This window comes from Cylas formicarius, unplaced genomic scaffold, assembly GCF_029955315.1.
Source record: "Cylas formicarius isolate icCylForm1 unplaced genomic scaffold, icCylForm1.1 PGA_scaffold_4__25_contigs__length_36172078, whole genome shotgun sequence".
Classification (NCBI taxonomy): domain Eukaryota; kingdom Metazoa; phylum Arthropoda; class Insecta; order Coleoptera; family Brentidae; genus Cylas; species Cylas formicarius.
In genome coordinates this window covers 24,104,721-24,121,332 of record NW_026844334.1, presented here as the reverse complement: position 1 = coordinate 24,121,332, position 16,612 = coordinate 24,104,721, and the positions used below count along the sequence as shown (strand labels likewise).

The following is a 16,612-nucleotide window of genomic DNA, read 5'->3' as shown; positions in this document are numbered from 1 at the left end:
AATATTTTTTAAATGTTCATCATGTACTTTTCTTTGATGATCTGATACCTGATGAGTCCGCACTTGTCTTCGTGCTCTGACTGTCAACTTCAGTCATATTCGAATACAATTCAACTATTTTTACACTTTTCAATTTTGAGTTTTGGTGACGACGCATTGGGCACATTGGAAATAATAACTTTCTTATTTTTAGAAAGCGCATTTTTACTAATCCGTTTCTCACCAATAAATTCAAAAACATTAGCCATTGTCAAGAACGAACTTTGGCAACAACTGCCGCATGGCAACTATAAACACTAAGGCACACGATCTGTCCGTGCACCTACTACTCTCCAGACCAATGACAATAATACAGGTACAATACTTCGCCTATGGAATACGGTTAGGACAAGTCTTACAGTGCATGATTTATAACTTTCTCGCATTAAGAAACAGCACAGTTTAGGAGAGGTTGCAATAAGTACGTTTTGCTTTTATACCGAGAAAATTTCATGGCAAAGTAAAACAAAATAGTAAGTGTTTATTATTTTTACATGCCAATTTTCTTGTGTTATTAAGCAACAATAATATACTGAATAAGATTTCGAGTACTTTTTTTAAATTATTTAGTGCATAAAATTATAAAAAAATAAATAAAAACATAGCAGGCTAAGGTGTTTTGTCGGCCATAGTTACTTGAATTTAGTTATGTTCAAGAGCCAATTTTCAATTCAAGTAAAAAAATCTAGATAAATCTTTCACTATTTGATAGAAAAATCTTATTAATTGGAATATGGAGAAAGTATAAATATTTGCGAATCGGAAACGGTCCTTAGCTATTGTAAAAGACGCCATCGTAAAATGGGAAAATCCCTGGGTTTTCAAAAATGTATCGAGCAGCTGGGAAATACACAGACGTTGGATACCGAATGAGCGTGTGTTTGTTCAATAATTATTTATAAAACGAATCTCACATTTGTACACCGATGCAACATGTAGCGCGTTATAACACAAAAACAGGAAAAAAATTATAAAGTAGATTTAATCAAATAAAAGTATTGTTTTTGTTATATAAAGCTTTTATTCGTTTTTTTTTAACGTGCCATTTTTCTTTTTTAGAACAAGATCACATTATTTAAATATATCGCTAATCGATAATCATAACGGGGTTAAAGTTTAGTTGCATTTGTAATTAAGCGTATTTATTTTAAATACGCGATAAACGGCAAGTGCGAGCTAAATCTCCATCGTTTAATTTCTTTGCATATTTGGTCTTTTTTTTTTTGGTCGAACGTGGCAACGTTGCCGATTGTCCAGTAAACAAAATAGCGGCTTTCAAGGAGCACCACAGTGTGGTACCGAGAATCATAGTTTTGTGGTGGTACTGTGCTTCTGCTGCTGGGGCACCATATTCACGTGGGTTTTGTTTCTAGATTGTATTTGCCATTTAATTTGAAGTAAGTATTTTCAAATTTATTATTAATTGATTTACAAGCTTAATGTTAATTGTTTTTCAATTAATTTCAACGCCAAAATAATTGGCATTTTTTACTAGTAAAAAACAAAAGATTTTTTTTCTTCCTGTCTGCTTGTTTCATTAATTTTGATATTTGCTAAGTACTGTTTTCTGATTTCGTTTATTTTGATAATTTGATTACTGTTATTTAAATAATACTTATATTTCATAAAAAAACAATAAAGGATTTTGTAGAAATAAAATTAAATTAGTTAGCCCTTTAATGTAATTAATATAATAACAAATCAAACGCGCAATATAGGGTTTCCTATTTATTGTTCATTATTATTTTTATTATCCATCATCCGAAAAAAGTATTTGTTTGTGATTTTTTTCGAGAAATGTCATGAACCAAACCACTTTTAATTTCTTATTTTACTTTGACCTATGCGTTGAAGGCTATTATATTTTTACACTCGTCTACTGATGATAGAAAAAACTTGAAATACGAAAGCTTTTGGGTTTTGAAAATGCGATACGAAAAACATGAAAAAATTAAATAAGCACATTCTGTTTTTTATGGATAGCGCATAAAATAAGGGGTTTTTTTCTTTAATATTTAAAATACCATTCACATCGACACCGTACTTACCAAGCTAACAAAAACTAACCATGATTCTTGCCTTGTACATACAGAAAATGTGTATAAATATGAGTAAAATTATTTCGAGCATAAAAAAATAGTTAAACATGATTATGAACATACTTCAAAATGAGTGAAAAAATAACTGAATTTGTAACAAAATATTATTTTTTTTATAAACTAAAAAAAACTTTTTGTTTTAGGCTCATCATGATCATACCCTCACTCTTGCTAGTTTTAGCAAGCTATCTTTACACAACTGAAGCACAAGCGGTAGCACAAGGTCCACAAGATATTGATGATCTGATCAATCAAGTATTTAGCAAACCCAACCCAGGGACCGCCTTAACGACAAGCGCGCCTAAACCAAATCTGCAGCCAAATTCTAACGTGGGCGGTGGTGGATCCGGGGATTGTACTTGTGTACCTTATTATTTGTGCAATAATGGTTCTATCAACACTAATGGAGATGGCATTATCGATATTAGGTGAAAATATTCTATTTCAATTTTTTACGTTGTTACGAAATGTAAAGGTTAAGTGGCAGGTTTTAAAGATTTTCACCTCAAAAACTTTCTTCCATTTCCTGATCATAAGCAAGAAAATCGTTAATTTTGATAGCCTCTTAATTAACGGTAAGTAAGTTACACTGGATATCTCAATTTTTGTTTCAATGCGTCACTATGGGTAGCTAGCGATTTGAAATAGCATGGTTACTTTCTCTGTTCTTCTACTTCGGATAAGGGTTTTTTTTTTATTTTAAAAATTTTATTTATTTGGCTAAAATAAGAACAACGATTGCTTTAAAAAATATTTATTATTTACAATTTTTATCACGAATCGACCATTTAAAACATGTGAAGTTAAAGAAGAGCAAAGCTTGAATTTTGAAACACAATAAAAAATGAAATAAAACTAAAAAATAAGATGTGCTAAAAAATTGCAGGCGTTTCCGCTCTAGCCGGTAGTGCTCTTGAAGTATTTAATAATTATAGGGTGTTCGTTGAAAACAGTTTTCACTCTAACTGCACCGAATTTCATTAAAAATTTGCAAAGTCATGCATTTTGGTTAGATTAAATTGATCAATATTTTTTTTGTTTGGAGATTTTAAACTCGTTAATTATTTCCTAAATTTCTGGATTCCTCCTGCCTCGGCTGTTGATGAATCGAACTTGCTGACGTTTCGCCAATCATCTTCAGAGCTTAACTGATATTGATTCAGGAGAAATCCAGAAGATTTGTAAATAGTATTACATTAGCGTGTCGAAGTTTCTTTGAAAAGTAAACTCGTTAAGTTAAAAATCAGTCAGCAAAAAACAATCCTATTTCAGAATTAATGAGGGTCCCTGCGAGAGCTATATAGAAGTCTGTTGCAACAAGGAAGATAGAACAAAGGAACCAATTACACCAACTCCTCCTCCAGTCAAACAAACGGGTTGCGGGTATAGGCACCCGGACGGAGTAGGTTTCAGGATAACGGGAGATAAAGAAAACGAAGCCCAGTTCGGTGAATTTCCATGGATGGTGGCCGTACTCAGAGAAGAGTCGGTTGAAGGTAATTCGAACAAATTGAATGTGTACCAATGCGGAGGAGCTCTGATCCACGCGCAGGTCGTTGTGACCGCGGCTCATTGCGTCAGCGGAAAAAATAAGAGTTTCAAAATCCGCGCTGGTGAATGGGATACTCAACATACGAGCGAGCTTTATCCACATCAAGACAGAGAAGTCGAAAGCATCGCCATTCATCCGCAGTACTACGCGGGCGCTCTGTACAATGACATCGCGGTTCTTTATCTAAAATCCCCTGTTGATATTGCTGAGAACGTTGACGTCATCTGTCTCCCTCCTCAGGGAACAACCGTCGACGTTTCGACGTGTTATGCAACTGGTTGGGGTAAAGACGTATTCGGGCAAAAGGGAAAATACCAGGTGATACTTAAAAAAATCGATCTACCATTAGTGGGGAGAGATCAGTGCCAGGAGAAATTGAGAACCACTAGGTTGGGCAAATTTTTCGAGTTGCATAGGAGCTTCATCTGCGCAGGCGGGGAATCTGGAAAAGACACGTGCAAGGGGGACGGGGGTAGCCCCTTGGTGTGCCCGATCGGAAACAGAGGGGACCGGTATTACCAAGTGGGTATTGTGGCATGGGGTATAGGATGCGGCGAAAATAATACGCCGGGTGTATATGTGAACGTACCCTTATTTCGAGATTGGATTGACGAAAGAATGAAAGCGTTTGGTTTAGACACGTCTTCTTATCAATATTAAGGAGAGTAATCTCTCAGTCGGTATCTTGTATCAAAACTACGATCTAACATATAAGTTAATAGAAACGTGTTGTGATGAAATAAAATGTAAATTAGTTGGTACCACGTTTTGTTTTCTAAAAATTTTCGATTCCTGTCTTATTAAAATTTGACCTAATTATTGATATGAGTCAATTGTCCTTTTAGGAATTAGATGTCTTGTGATTCTTGGCAAATTTTATATTAACTAAATTATTAAACTCTGAACCATATAAAATTGTAAGTTCGTATATTTGAAGTTTTATTTAATATGCCCCATATAATAGCAAAAACAGACAGTTTATGTTAATAATCAAACTTACCCGGCGGTATCTCCCAGTTGTTTTCTTTGTTTTTTTTTATCATCAAGCGAAGGACAAGCTATATTTAATAAATGAGTCGGGGTTAAATTCCAAAGAAATAAATAGACAATATCAAAAAGATATATTCATGGTTAATATTGATTAAAAAAAATTTTCGCCTTGGCAATCTTTCGCATTTAGAGTATTAATTACAAAGAATTTCAAGGTAAAACTGATTTCTTGATGGCGACTAACCAGTTTTAGCCAATTCGAATAAAAGCAGTAACCGCATTTTCGTGTCAAAAAAGGTTCTTGCATGCAATAAAAGTCCCATGGCGATATAAATTAATACACCAGGACAGCGGTATCAAAAATAAATTGACATTAGAGTGGATTGGATATTTTTAGTCATGATGTTAATTTAAAAATGGAGGTTAGGAATTTGGGTGGCGTTTACTTAAAATATAACAAATATAAATAAAAAAGTTATTTCTTCTATTTTATTACTCGTAGATAGATGCATATAGATATATTATTTTACATTACATTTACATTACATCGTTTAATGATACCAGAAAATACTCTAGCGAAGTCTTTCATTTTAAACTAGTTCCATCTAAAATGTATCCATTGTTTTCTAATTAGTTCCGAATAAACAGTCATCGTAGTTTTCAAGAAAAATTCTTGACCGGCGTCATTTGGGTTATCGGGTATTTTCTTGCTCATTTATCAGTGATGAATGGAGAAACAAATAGTACTATAAATAAAGGATTTTATTTGTCCATATAAAAATTGGGTGACTGGACTAACGGTTTGAAAAAATTTATGATTTTCGATATGTATAGCAGGCCATTATTTATCTTTAACCAGATATTGTATATCCGATTAAAATAGATTGATTAACTGATTATCACACTAAAATGACTGTATATTACTAGGAGGATAAATAAAGAAAAGGTTTTATTTTTTTATAAAAAAAACTAATTCTGATAGCCCTATTAGTTGACGATGTTCCTTGTCCAATTTTGTCCATCCATTGAAAGGGTAGGGGTAGAGATAAAATTAGTTCGAAATCAAAACTAAATCGCTACATATTTCAATAAGGATTATCTCTTATACTGTTCAGAATTAGTAGGTACATAATTTAAAATTATAATCTTGAAACAAGTTTTATTCGAATTATAAGTTAATATCAAAAATAAATAAGTTAAATAAAAAAAGGAATACTTTTTCAAACCGGATTAGTAAATTCAATAGTTTTACAAGGTTTTTTTCCCCTACGTCAAAGTATTCAGAAAATTCTGTATAGAATCTATCCGTTTGAAACTTACCCTCAATGGCCAACAAAAATAACTCAACACAAAAGGTCGGAAAATATCCGCTTTTATAAATTTTTGATAGTTTTGGTTAGTTGTTATACAAACCGCATCACCGATAAAAAAATTCTCAGAAACATCTGCTATTACTGTTGCGTATTATTTCAGCCATAAAAGGTTAATTTAACTTCGACTGGTTGTAAATCGGAAATAGAAATGAAAGACTGGTACATAAGATTTTGGTAAACCAATTGCTGTCCCAAGGTTATCAACATTTAACGACAAATGATTTCATTTATGGTCTTTCAAATGAAGTTTGAACGACGGTTGTTTTCGGGAAAAGAATATTCATAACAATAGAAACCGCGACATTCAAGATATTTTCTACAAGCTACAATACTGAGCGTTAGTAAGATTGCCGAATAAATTCACGAAATAGGGGTAGCAATACAAGGTAAATATTAAATTTATTAATGATGCGATATACGGATTTGTTGATATTGATGCAAGTTTCATAATTATTTATATCTTACGAAAAATATAAAAGGAAATAATGTCAAATGATTACCTACTGAGCAAAAACCAGTGACGATACGTTCAAATGATCATTCGCAAATGAAACTAATATTCAGTTATAATTTATAATGTTATAATCTACATCACAAAAATATTTTCTGGGATTCTGTTTATCCTAATATTCCTAATACCAATCTTTATCTCCCAAACTACTTATAATTCTTTATCCAGATAAACTCTGCTGTAATACAGGGTGTTTTCTAATTGAATGTCAATACTTAAGAGCGCGATTTTTGGGTCCATTTTAAAAAGAAAATTTCGTCTTAATTTTTGAGATACAGGGTGGTAAAGTTTTCAAAAATAGAACAATTTTTTTTAATATCTGTAATATCACTTTAGATGTTTTAATGAAATTTGGCACACATGTACACGGTTTTCGCTTAAAAAAATGAAAACTTCTTCTCTGCATGGTTATAACAATATTGTCAATATGACAGCATGCACAGAAATTACTTTTTATTTGTAGGTGAAAACTGTGCGACGGACTAAAAAATAATTAAAAGATCAAATGCGCTCATAAATGAATGCAAATGCCATTACCTTTTTTAAGGAGATCAGTGGCGTAATATATTGGTGAATTAGGCCACTGCACTGGTTAAATTGAGAACAATCTTTTTGTAAAATAAAATATCTACCTAAAGCAAAATATCTCATTTTTAGTTACCAACTAGTGTCATTCAGAAAAAAAATTAGAAGACTGTTATTTTTACTTTTACAGTTTTAATCAAATAACATAACATAATAATTATATCCATACTTTTTTGAAGTATGAAATAATAATCATAATAATTCTCTGTAATATTAACGACATTGTTATGACCATGCAGAGAAGAGTTTGTTCTTAAGCGAAAAAGTGAAGAAATTATTTTTTTTAGAAATAATTAGAGATTGTAAGAATAATTTTCATTTTAAGAGAAATTAGTGACGTACCATCAATGTTTGCCAAAATACATATGTGAAATTTCGTACGCCCGCCACTGGTGTATTTTAAAAAAATAATTCCTGTTTAACAAAAATGTACATGTGTGCCAAATTTCATTAAAATATCTAAAGTGGCATTACACATATTAAATAATATATTTTAATTTTGAAAACTTTGGCACATATGAAATTTTCTTTTTAAAATGGACCCAAAAATCGCCCCCTTATTTGTTGACATTCAATTAATAAATATCCTGTATACAAACATATGTCATATATTTTAAAGTTAAAAAGTTGTTTTAAACGTGTGATTTAAAATGCTTTGTTTTCGAAATACAGGGTGTCAGAGTTTTATTTTTATTTTAGTTTATTTTTCTGCATAGTTTCCTAAAGAATTCCGATTTCGGAACAAAAATTCGTACCTGAATGTTTTCTCATTTGATAAATTCGAATTTGTTCTTAGTTTAACTTAATTTAGCTCTCAAAATCATTAAATTTAGCTCCTAATTGTGGGGACCCTATCTACACATCTTTTCTGACTATCAAAGGCTCAAAAAATATTTTAATATTGATTTTTTTAAATAATAACGCATTGTAGAATACACATAATAGATTACTTCAAACAAAAATATTTTGAAAACGGTTGCTCCTGGCGACGAATTCTTTTTTTGCGCCTCTACAAATTCAAATTTCTCACGTGAACAAACTCTCAAGTACAATCTTCAGGAAATTATGCAAAAAAAATAAATAAAACTCCGACACCCGGTACCACGAGAACGAAGCATTTTCGGCTTCACATTCATAATAACTTTTTATCCCAAAAATACTTGAGGAATCATCCTCTGATATGTATTAATTACCACCCTGTATATCATCTCGCAGTCTTTTATTTATTTGTTTATTTAATTACTTGCTCAGTGTGCAGACAAATGTGTAAACAAAAATATTTAATAGTAAATTAATACGACCCTCTAACTAAAAATGTAGGAAAAAGGCATTTGAGGGGTTTAAAAATAATAGCTGGAGGTGAATCGTTTTGAATATATCAAATGTTATTCTGATATCGGAAGGAATTGACTGAAACAATTTTTTGGAAAAGTAGTAAGTAATCATTCCATTTTCACTTGATAGAACACATGTCTTAATGAAGAATGGAGTTTAATTTGAACGATATTTGTCGACAGGCAGTTTGTGAAGCCATAAAAAATCGTTAATGTGAAACTGAAACTTAATTACTGCAAAATCTGATTTTGTTGCTTAATGAATTTCTAAACTGTACAATAATTATTTGAAATTATTAAATGAATCATTCATAGTATTCTATGAAATTGTATATTTTTAAAAGCAATAAAGCTGGGAATCGAATAGTTTTGGTTTTTAATTTAACTAAAACGTATATATGTTGGGCTTTGTTAAATTTTTGTTAGTAGACACCTACTATCCCTACATATTCAAGATGTTTGTTAATAAAAATATCTGATTTACCCGTTATTCATTATCGTCTCCGAATATGTCAATTTCCAAAGTTATTGAATATTTAAAATATTTCTCCAGCTATTAATAACAAACTTAATGGTTCTTGTAATATCGCGACTTAAGGTCAAATTTATAAACGGGTCAATGCAGCAACTCGAATGCAAATTAAGCTATATTCAGACCACACAGAGCCGAAGTGGAAGACAGAATAAAATCTGGTATTCCCAGTCTCCGTTTAGACAAAAAAAAAAGCAAAACACTCGGTGGGAGAGTAAGTGATCTCATCGAAAATAAACAACTGAAAGTCCAGTGTATCGCTAGCCAGTGATGACCACTTAAGAAGCGCTGTACATTTCAACAATTGCCGCCCCAAGGTTATCAACATTAATTAACTCCTGCTAATTAAGGATTATTTCGTTTGTCCCTTTTATAATGAAAATTTTTATGATTGTGTCGTTATATGCGACGGCAGTTGTTTTCGGACAAAATGATGTGGATAGTGACACTAAACGCGACGTGGACCGACTGTTTTCTTCTCCGAGGAGTAATGATTTTTTACCGGGATACGAAGAAGTTACTAGTACGTCTTCCGGTAGCGTGGGAGCGTTGGAAAGATGTGGAGAGGGTTCAGATCAAGGCATTCATGCATGTGTGGCCTATTATCAGTGTGATGGCATAACAAATATGATTGTGCAAGACGGATTAACTGATGGATTCGGAATTATCAATATAAGGTAAATGGAAGGCTTGATACTATTTCCATAACGCTTTTCTATTAATATAGTGTTAAATAGTCTTGAAGAAGACTATTTAAGAAATTATTGTTCTGGTGTTTCTTATAATCAGCAATACGCTAACCTTTCAGCTGTTTTAAAGTTGATTCAATAATAAATATCTCAAGTGTTGCTACTTTTATGAAACACGGCAACACGGCGTCACTGCTTACGCAAATGACCAAATTTTCAAAACAATCGTTTGACTAGAAAGAAACAAAAGAAAAATCTGGTTTGTTTCCATTTCCAGCACTTAAGAAATCCACCCATACTTCATATATAATATAAATGGCACTTTTACATACACACACAAATAATTTTAAAAATGTGATTTTTAAAAAATTTTGCCATTGTATACAGCAAAAAGTAGAATCGTAGATACTATAATTGATTTCATCCGATTCCCTAATGTTTTTCGGATGGTGCTAGTCAAACTACATCCTCATAAATTCATTTTGGTTTGAAATATTGTGTTTCTAATCCTTACTCTAAGATTTAGGACGTCAGCAACACTGTCGCGAACCATTTCCGGTGTTTCCGGTACATGACTCACGGGTTTGGGAGCGATCGTCAATGGTGGTAGAGAAACTTCCTCAGACACTCGTTCTAATAAACACTCGCCCGCTCGTGTCAAAATAACTAAAGGTAAATTCATTGGCGAGCTATTGTTGTACTCCGAAATTGTAGGCCTAAACAATACTACGATTTTTCGAACCAAACGTTTGAAAGGTATACAACATTTTTGCAACGAGGATGGTGTAACAATGTAAAATTTAGGAATTTTTTCCCGAAGTGCGTTAGACATGTTTTTCAGTAAACTGGTGCAAGCGTTGATTTTATAACGCTTTCTTAATTTCAGATTTGGTGAAAATTCATGTCCTCATCCGCTAGACGTATGTTGTGGTATACCAGACAGCGGCATACGCGAACCAGACGAACCGATGCTACCCAAACCATCTACTTCTCCTCCCCCAGTAGTACCCCCAACACAAAGGCCCAGTGCACAGTTTTGCGGTATCAGAAATCCCAATGGGATTGATTTTAAGATAACCGGGAATAAGTAATTACTTTCTTTTCCATCAATTTTTGAAACATTCTAACTAAAATGCTGCCTACAAGTTTTGATTTAGAAAAATTTAAGTGTATAACAAACTAAGGTTTAAAAACATGCTCTCAGTAATTTACGGGGTTTAATTTAAAGGGATAATGAAGCGGAATACGGAGAATTCCCTTGGATGATCGCCCTGCTGAGGTCGAATTACGACAGCTCCAGGCATCAATCTTTGGCACTTTGTGGAGGATCTTTAATAGCACCAAATGTTGTTTTAACAGGTGCACACTGTGTGGCTTCGTAAGTATGTGTGCATATCAATTTTATTTGAGAGAAAAGTGGCCGCAGCATAAAATTCTGATATTAAAATATTTTTGATTAAAGATCAGAAGAAAAAACGTTAGTGATTTTATTTTATTGTTTTTGTTTACATTAAATGGGAATTCTGTATTGTCGACAATTTTTTATACATCAGAATATTGCACATAATTATTTCATAATATTAATATGAAAATATGTAACTACTTTTCGCATACAATTCCTAATTTTGGTTGCTTGTTGTCCTGGATGGATAGTTTGATCATGTGCTAGTGTTTCCTTATCTTCTTTATTTTGCTTGAACCAATATTATCTTTAATTTATAGTATTTTCGCAAAATCAATCAAAATGCATTCTTTATTTATTCTTTGAAGTTATATAATTTGGGAGAATCTTCGGCTTTATCAAAGCAAACACTGTTTATATCTAGTTTTTTTTGTCTTCTCTTTTCGCGTTTTTTAAAATCATTTAATTCAGGTAATAAATATATTAAATCTAGCCCAATGTTCATCAAAGTCCACCAACATCTAGAAAATAAAAAAAAATGCCTTGATTAATAAAATTTTAACTTGAAAATGTGTGATCATTTAATCTTACAGATTCGTTGATCCTGGTACTCACTTTGGTATGGAATTTAAGTTATATTTTAAAAGAAATTTAATTATCATCTCTGAGTGACTGCTAATTACGGTGTCAAAAAAAACTTTTTGAGGGGAAAAACAGTTTGTGATTCTATATTTTATCAACTTGGTTTTGCCCCATCCCTTTTTGCTTTAAGGTTTGTTTCACTTGTAGCCTCAAAACCGACGAAATTAAAATTCGCGCCGGAGAATGGGACACGCAAACAACAAAAGAAAGGCTACCATATCAAGAACGGAACGTAGCTCAAGTGATTATCCATGAAGAATTTCATCCGAAGACGGTCATCAATGATGTGGCGCTGTTAATTTTAACTGAACCGATTAACGGAGCTGATAATATCGGCACTATCTGCTTACCACGTCAAGACGAAAGGATCGACTCTAAACAATGTTTTGCAAGTGGATGGGGAAAAGATGTTTTCGGTAAGCGAAACTTTAATTTTAAACAAATCTTCATAAATGTTAAACAGATTGTACTTTGCCCTATATGAACAGAATACAGGGTTCGCAGCGGAAACTTTAACGACTTATTATGGGAAAATGCGAAAATTGGAATTTTTCTAAAGTATTTTTAAGATGGCAGCACGTCCGGTTTTTCCGGAGTTGGGGGTTGTTATTTTAGATAGTATATCCGTTGTATTATTGAAGTCCTCGGAAAAAGTTTAACCGTTTCTAAGATATTTAATATTTACTTCAACAACTTTGCAGATAAAGGTCTGTAAAACAAATAAAATTAAAGTTCTATTTAATAATTAAAAGGACAGTTTTTAAGTAAATTGAGTAGGCCTACAAAAAATGTACTTATTTGGCCTTATAAATATCACAAAAACTGTAAACTTCATCCAGCTATAAACCATTATACGTAGACGAATATGAATAGAATCTTCCGATTCCTAAGCTGAACGAACCAACCTTAGGGGAAGTCTGGAGTTTCTTAAAAGTTACGGAGCTCGAAATATGAGAAACACAACTCATTTTTAAAGGTACGCTGTATCTTAATAGTCTCTCGTGCGATTAAAAAGATAAAAACGACTTTTAATAGATGTTTTATGTAGAATTCATTGACGTGCACAAAAACTTTGTTTTGAGTTATACATATATATTGAGTTTTTATTTTTAAAAACACTTTTTTTATTTCACGTTTAAAAAAAATGGTAGCGATTGTTGTATGTCATTGAGAAAAATTAGCAGGATTGTGTTGTGGTTATAACCCAAAAGTTGTAGAACAAAAAAAAAAAACGTTTGTGCAAACCATACATAAAAAATCAATCAAATGACGTTTTCATATTTTTACTATCACCAGAGAGTACCAAGATACAGCCGCTGTACGAACATGTTGTAATGCACTGATGTTGAAGTACCTATATCTGCTTCGCTTTAATGTTTTTAGAAGAGCTATCGTTTTGACTAAGCAGCTGCTTATGTTGTGTTATCGATATGCTGAACATATTAATACAACACAAATAACTTGTTCCTCGTGACTTGTATTCTATTTAGATATCACTTTTTCATTAAAATCCTCTCACGAATTTGCTATTAGGAGATGAGATCTGGCAATAAGTTTGTTGCAAATAACAATAAATTAAAATTTCAAATCTGCAAAATTTTAAAACATATAATAACTCGTTTGGCAGGCATAGTTAGCAGGTTATGTATGTAACGATAGAATAAGTTCCCAAAAAAAAATCGTGACTTTTTCTAGCGTAACATAATTAAACAAAACGACTTTTTTTAGTTTATGCTCAGATAGGTATACTGGGTCACCCAAGAAAGCCAGAACATATAAGTATATTTTTGGACCAATGGACATTATGGACAAATGATGTGTCACATATACTTATTATATATTTACTTTTAGTTGCTTACCCCTCCCCCCCAACCCAAAAAAATTGACATTTAAAAAGTTAGCGGCGTACGTTGTTGTTAGAAATAGACTTAATTCTAATCAAGTTTGAGCTAGAGGCGTTACTTATTGCTACAAATAAAACCACGAAATTTCTACTAATAACCACAAAAAATAGTTTGAAAAATAAAAAAATATTAAAAACATAAATTTGTTTAGAAATATGACCCCAAATTTAGTCATGCTTTTAAATAACCATGCAATAAATCCGCAAGGACGCTGGTTAATGTTGTTAGTTATACATGTATTTTTGAATTCTTCGTTAATATAATATAATACATTAATACATGCTGGACTTTATATAATTTATTTGCCATTATGGATCAGGTAAGAAACAAAACTTAACACATTTATTACTTCACTATGATATGAAACTCGTTATAAGCTGTCTTCGTTGCAATAGAGTGTCGAAAGTAATTCAAAACGAGATATTTAAAATTTTATGAATTTTATTTAATCAAAGACCTAAGAAATATAGGAAAAAATATTTAATCCAAATTGTCATATGTTTAGGGAAAGCAGGACAGTTTCAAGTGATCCTCAAAAAAATCGAATTACCGATGGTACAATGGGCAACATGTCAGGATGCTCTGCGGACGACGAGGTTAGGTTATCATTTTAATTTACACCGGAGCTTTATTTGCGCCGGTGGTGGAGCTGGAAAAGACACTTGTACGGTAAGTTCAAAAAACATAATGTTGCATAAGGAAAAGTAGAATGGGTTCAACTTTCTACAAACTTGAATTATTTGTGGCAATATAAATTGAACATTTAAACATTTAATCATATGGTAAACGTACAGAACAATAAAAAATCAGGAAGCTAACAGAATCAAGCAGCCAGTTTTCTGCACTAATACTTGTCGACGGCGTGTATGTTTACTGTCTTGAGATAGCATTTGCTTAATAAATTTATATTTAGTAACTAGTAGAATACTCTTTGAAATTTGCAATAATTGGGCTGCTTCAACGGTCGGTCAGTCTCAAGTTCTATAGGTTTTAAATATCTATTTACATAATGATTAAGTAAATCAAGATTGCTTAAAAAATCATTTTGAGACTTTTGTTGAACTGTTTTTCTTTTTTTTTCGGAACTGAATTCAAAAATTGGAAAAAAACAATAATGCATTTCAGAAAGATTACCAAAGAGAGAGTACTCGTAATTTAGAAAAAAAAAGATACAATCATAGATTAGCGAATATTTAAAAGTCTGCAAAAGTTACGAAATTTGTATAGGCTATATGTTTTGAACAATATAATTTAAATTTTAATCCGGGCCTTTCCAACGTGAAGTAATATGTCTGAAACCGACCCTGGTTTAGGTTAATTTAAGGGTAGTCGAGGTCGCAGCCGACATGTTACTCTCTGATTATTTATTATACTATGGTAAAAATCAGTACCCAAACAATACAACGATCAAGAGATTATCAGATTTAACCGTAATTCAAATCTACATTTTGTTAACGCATTACGCAAAAAATAGCAGTATCACTTAAAGCTAAAAATTAGATTTCCATTGAAAAAAATGCATCTTTATTGACTCTTACTACTAATTTTACTAATTTTGTCTAGATATTTTTGCATCCAGTGTTTGTAGTTTCATTGTGCGTTTTAACCTGTTAATTTATTTGCAGGGTGATGGTGGTGGTCCTCTGGTTTGTCCAGATCCGCAAAACCCAAGCAGATATGTCCAAGCTGGAATCGTGTCCTGGGGCATCGGATGCGGCGAATCTAATATACCTGGTGTTTATGCCGACGTCACAAAATTTAGAAATTGGATTGACGATAAGCTGGAACGGCTTAATATTAATACCGGCTCTTATGTTTGATAGATCAATATCTATAAAATACTGTTATTTATATACCTATGTTAAAGTTATGTGACTGACGATGTAATTAAATTATTTTCCCTAACAGGTCCAGCTTATTTAAATACCTTTTTTAAATGTGATTAAATAATTCCAGATACGCAGAAACTTTTTATATTTGAAGGTTTTTTTTTTAATTTAGTAAACATAATACAAATTTCAAAGATTCTGATACTAAGATCAGTTATTGATTCATTCATTCATTGGTAAAAAAAATAGAACTAGAAATAAAGAATTAAGTAACAAAATACTAGGTTGCTAATTTCTAGAAAAGCCAGACTATTACATCTTGGGTAACAATGAACATACTCTATATACGTAAATTGAAACTAGGAAGATACCAAGTTATACCAGTGCGTTTATCACCCCGTCGGATTCACCAAATTATTTCCGAAACATAATAGTTCAACGAATTTGCGAACGAAAAATGATATTCGATGTTCCAGCATTATAAAATAATAAAACGTTAAAAATACTCTATTTTTTTAAAAACCATTAACATAAGAAGTCGGGGTGGAGTTAACAATTTTCTATTTGTAATCTTATCAAAGACTTTTTTCACTTGACTTAATAAAAAGGTCATTTCGTATTTTTTACCAATTATTATTTCTGCTCTTAAAATATAGATGTCGTTAAGAGAAAATTATTGGTGGGTTTATTTAATAAGTTCGTTTGTTCTGGCACATTAGGCGTCTCAGAACTTTTAAACTGTAAATATAAACTTTGTAGGTATTTGAAGTTTATGTGAAGTCTATGCGAGGTTATATTTGAGATGCTGCAGCTCACCGAAAATTTGACTATAGTGGAATTTTCGTTCCTCTGTAAATCCAAGATCAAATGAGATGGAAATTAAGAAATGCTTAATCGCATACGAACAAACGAGAAAAATTTCGTTAAAAATCAAATTGGTGGTTTTTACTATACTCCTATAATCTGATGAAAACAAAACAACACTTAGCAGTGATCAAAATTATTGTCAATTTCAAAGTTAAATAAATAAACAAGATTACTTAAGCACTCTGGTCCAAAGATATTAATATCCGGATGCAACCAACAATACACACTCATCCAAACGCTTTCGAATGTCGGGTCATTTTGCAA

General features: G+C 32.0%; 1 protein-coding gene across 1 annotated transcript; it reads left to right on the top strand.

Annotated features, from left to right (window-relative positions):
- The first annotated feature begins 1,279 nt into the window (after window positions 1-1,279).
- On the top strand, window positions 1,280-15,683 carry LOC132701417 (uncharacterized). Its single transcript, XM_060669298.1, has 9 exons — window positions 1,280-1,436; window positions 2,282-2,566; window positions 3,411-4,337; window positions 9,366-9,692; window positions 10,591-10,791; window positions 10,933-11,082; window positions 11,896-12,164; window positions 14,158-14,321; window positions 15,278-15,683. Exons 2-9 carry the CDS (start codon window positions 2,289-2,291, stop codon window positions 15,470-15,472), a joined length of 2,511 nt encoding a protein of 836 aa, XP_060525281.1. The 5' UTR covers window positions 1,280-1,436; window positions 2,282-2,288; the 3' UTR covers window positions 15,473-15,683.
- Window positions 15,684-16,612: the final 929 nt, after the last annotated feature.

Bases quoted from the DNA above. Each gene is read 5' to 3' on its own strand.
- LOC132701417 (XM_060669298.1), top strand. From the start codon at position 2,289: ATGATCATACCCTCACTCTTGCTAGTTTTAGCAAGCTATCTTTACACA. The intron at 4,338-9,365 runs TTATCAATATTA...CTGCTAATTAAG, and splicing joins TTTGGTTTAGACACGTCTTC to GATTATTTCGTTTGTCCCTT. The intron at 14,322-15,277 runs GTAAGTTCAAAA...ATTTATTTGCAG, and splicing joins CTGGAAAAGACACTTGTACG to GGTGATGGTGGTGGTCCTCT.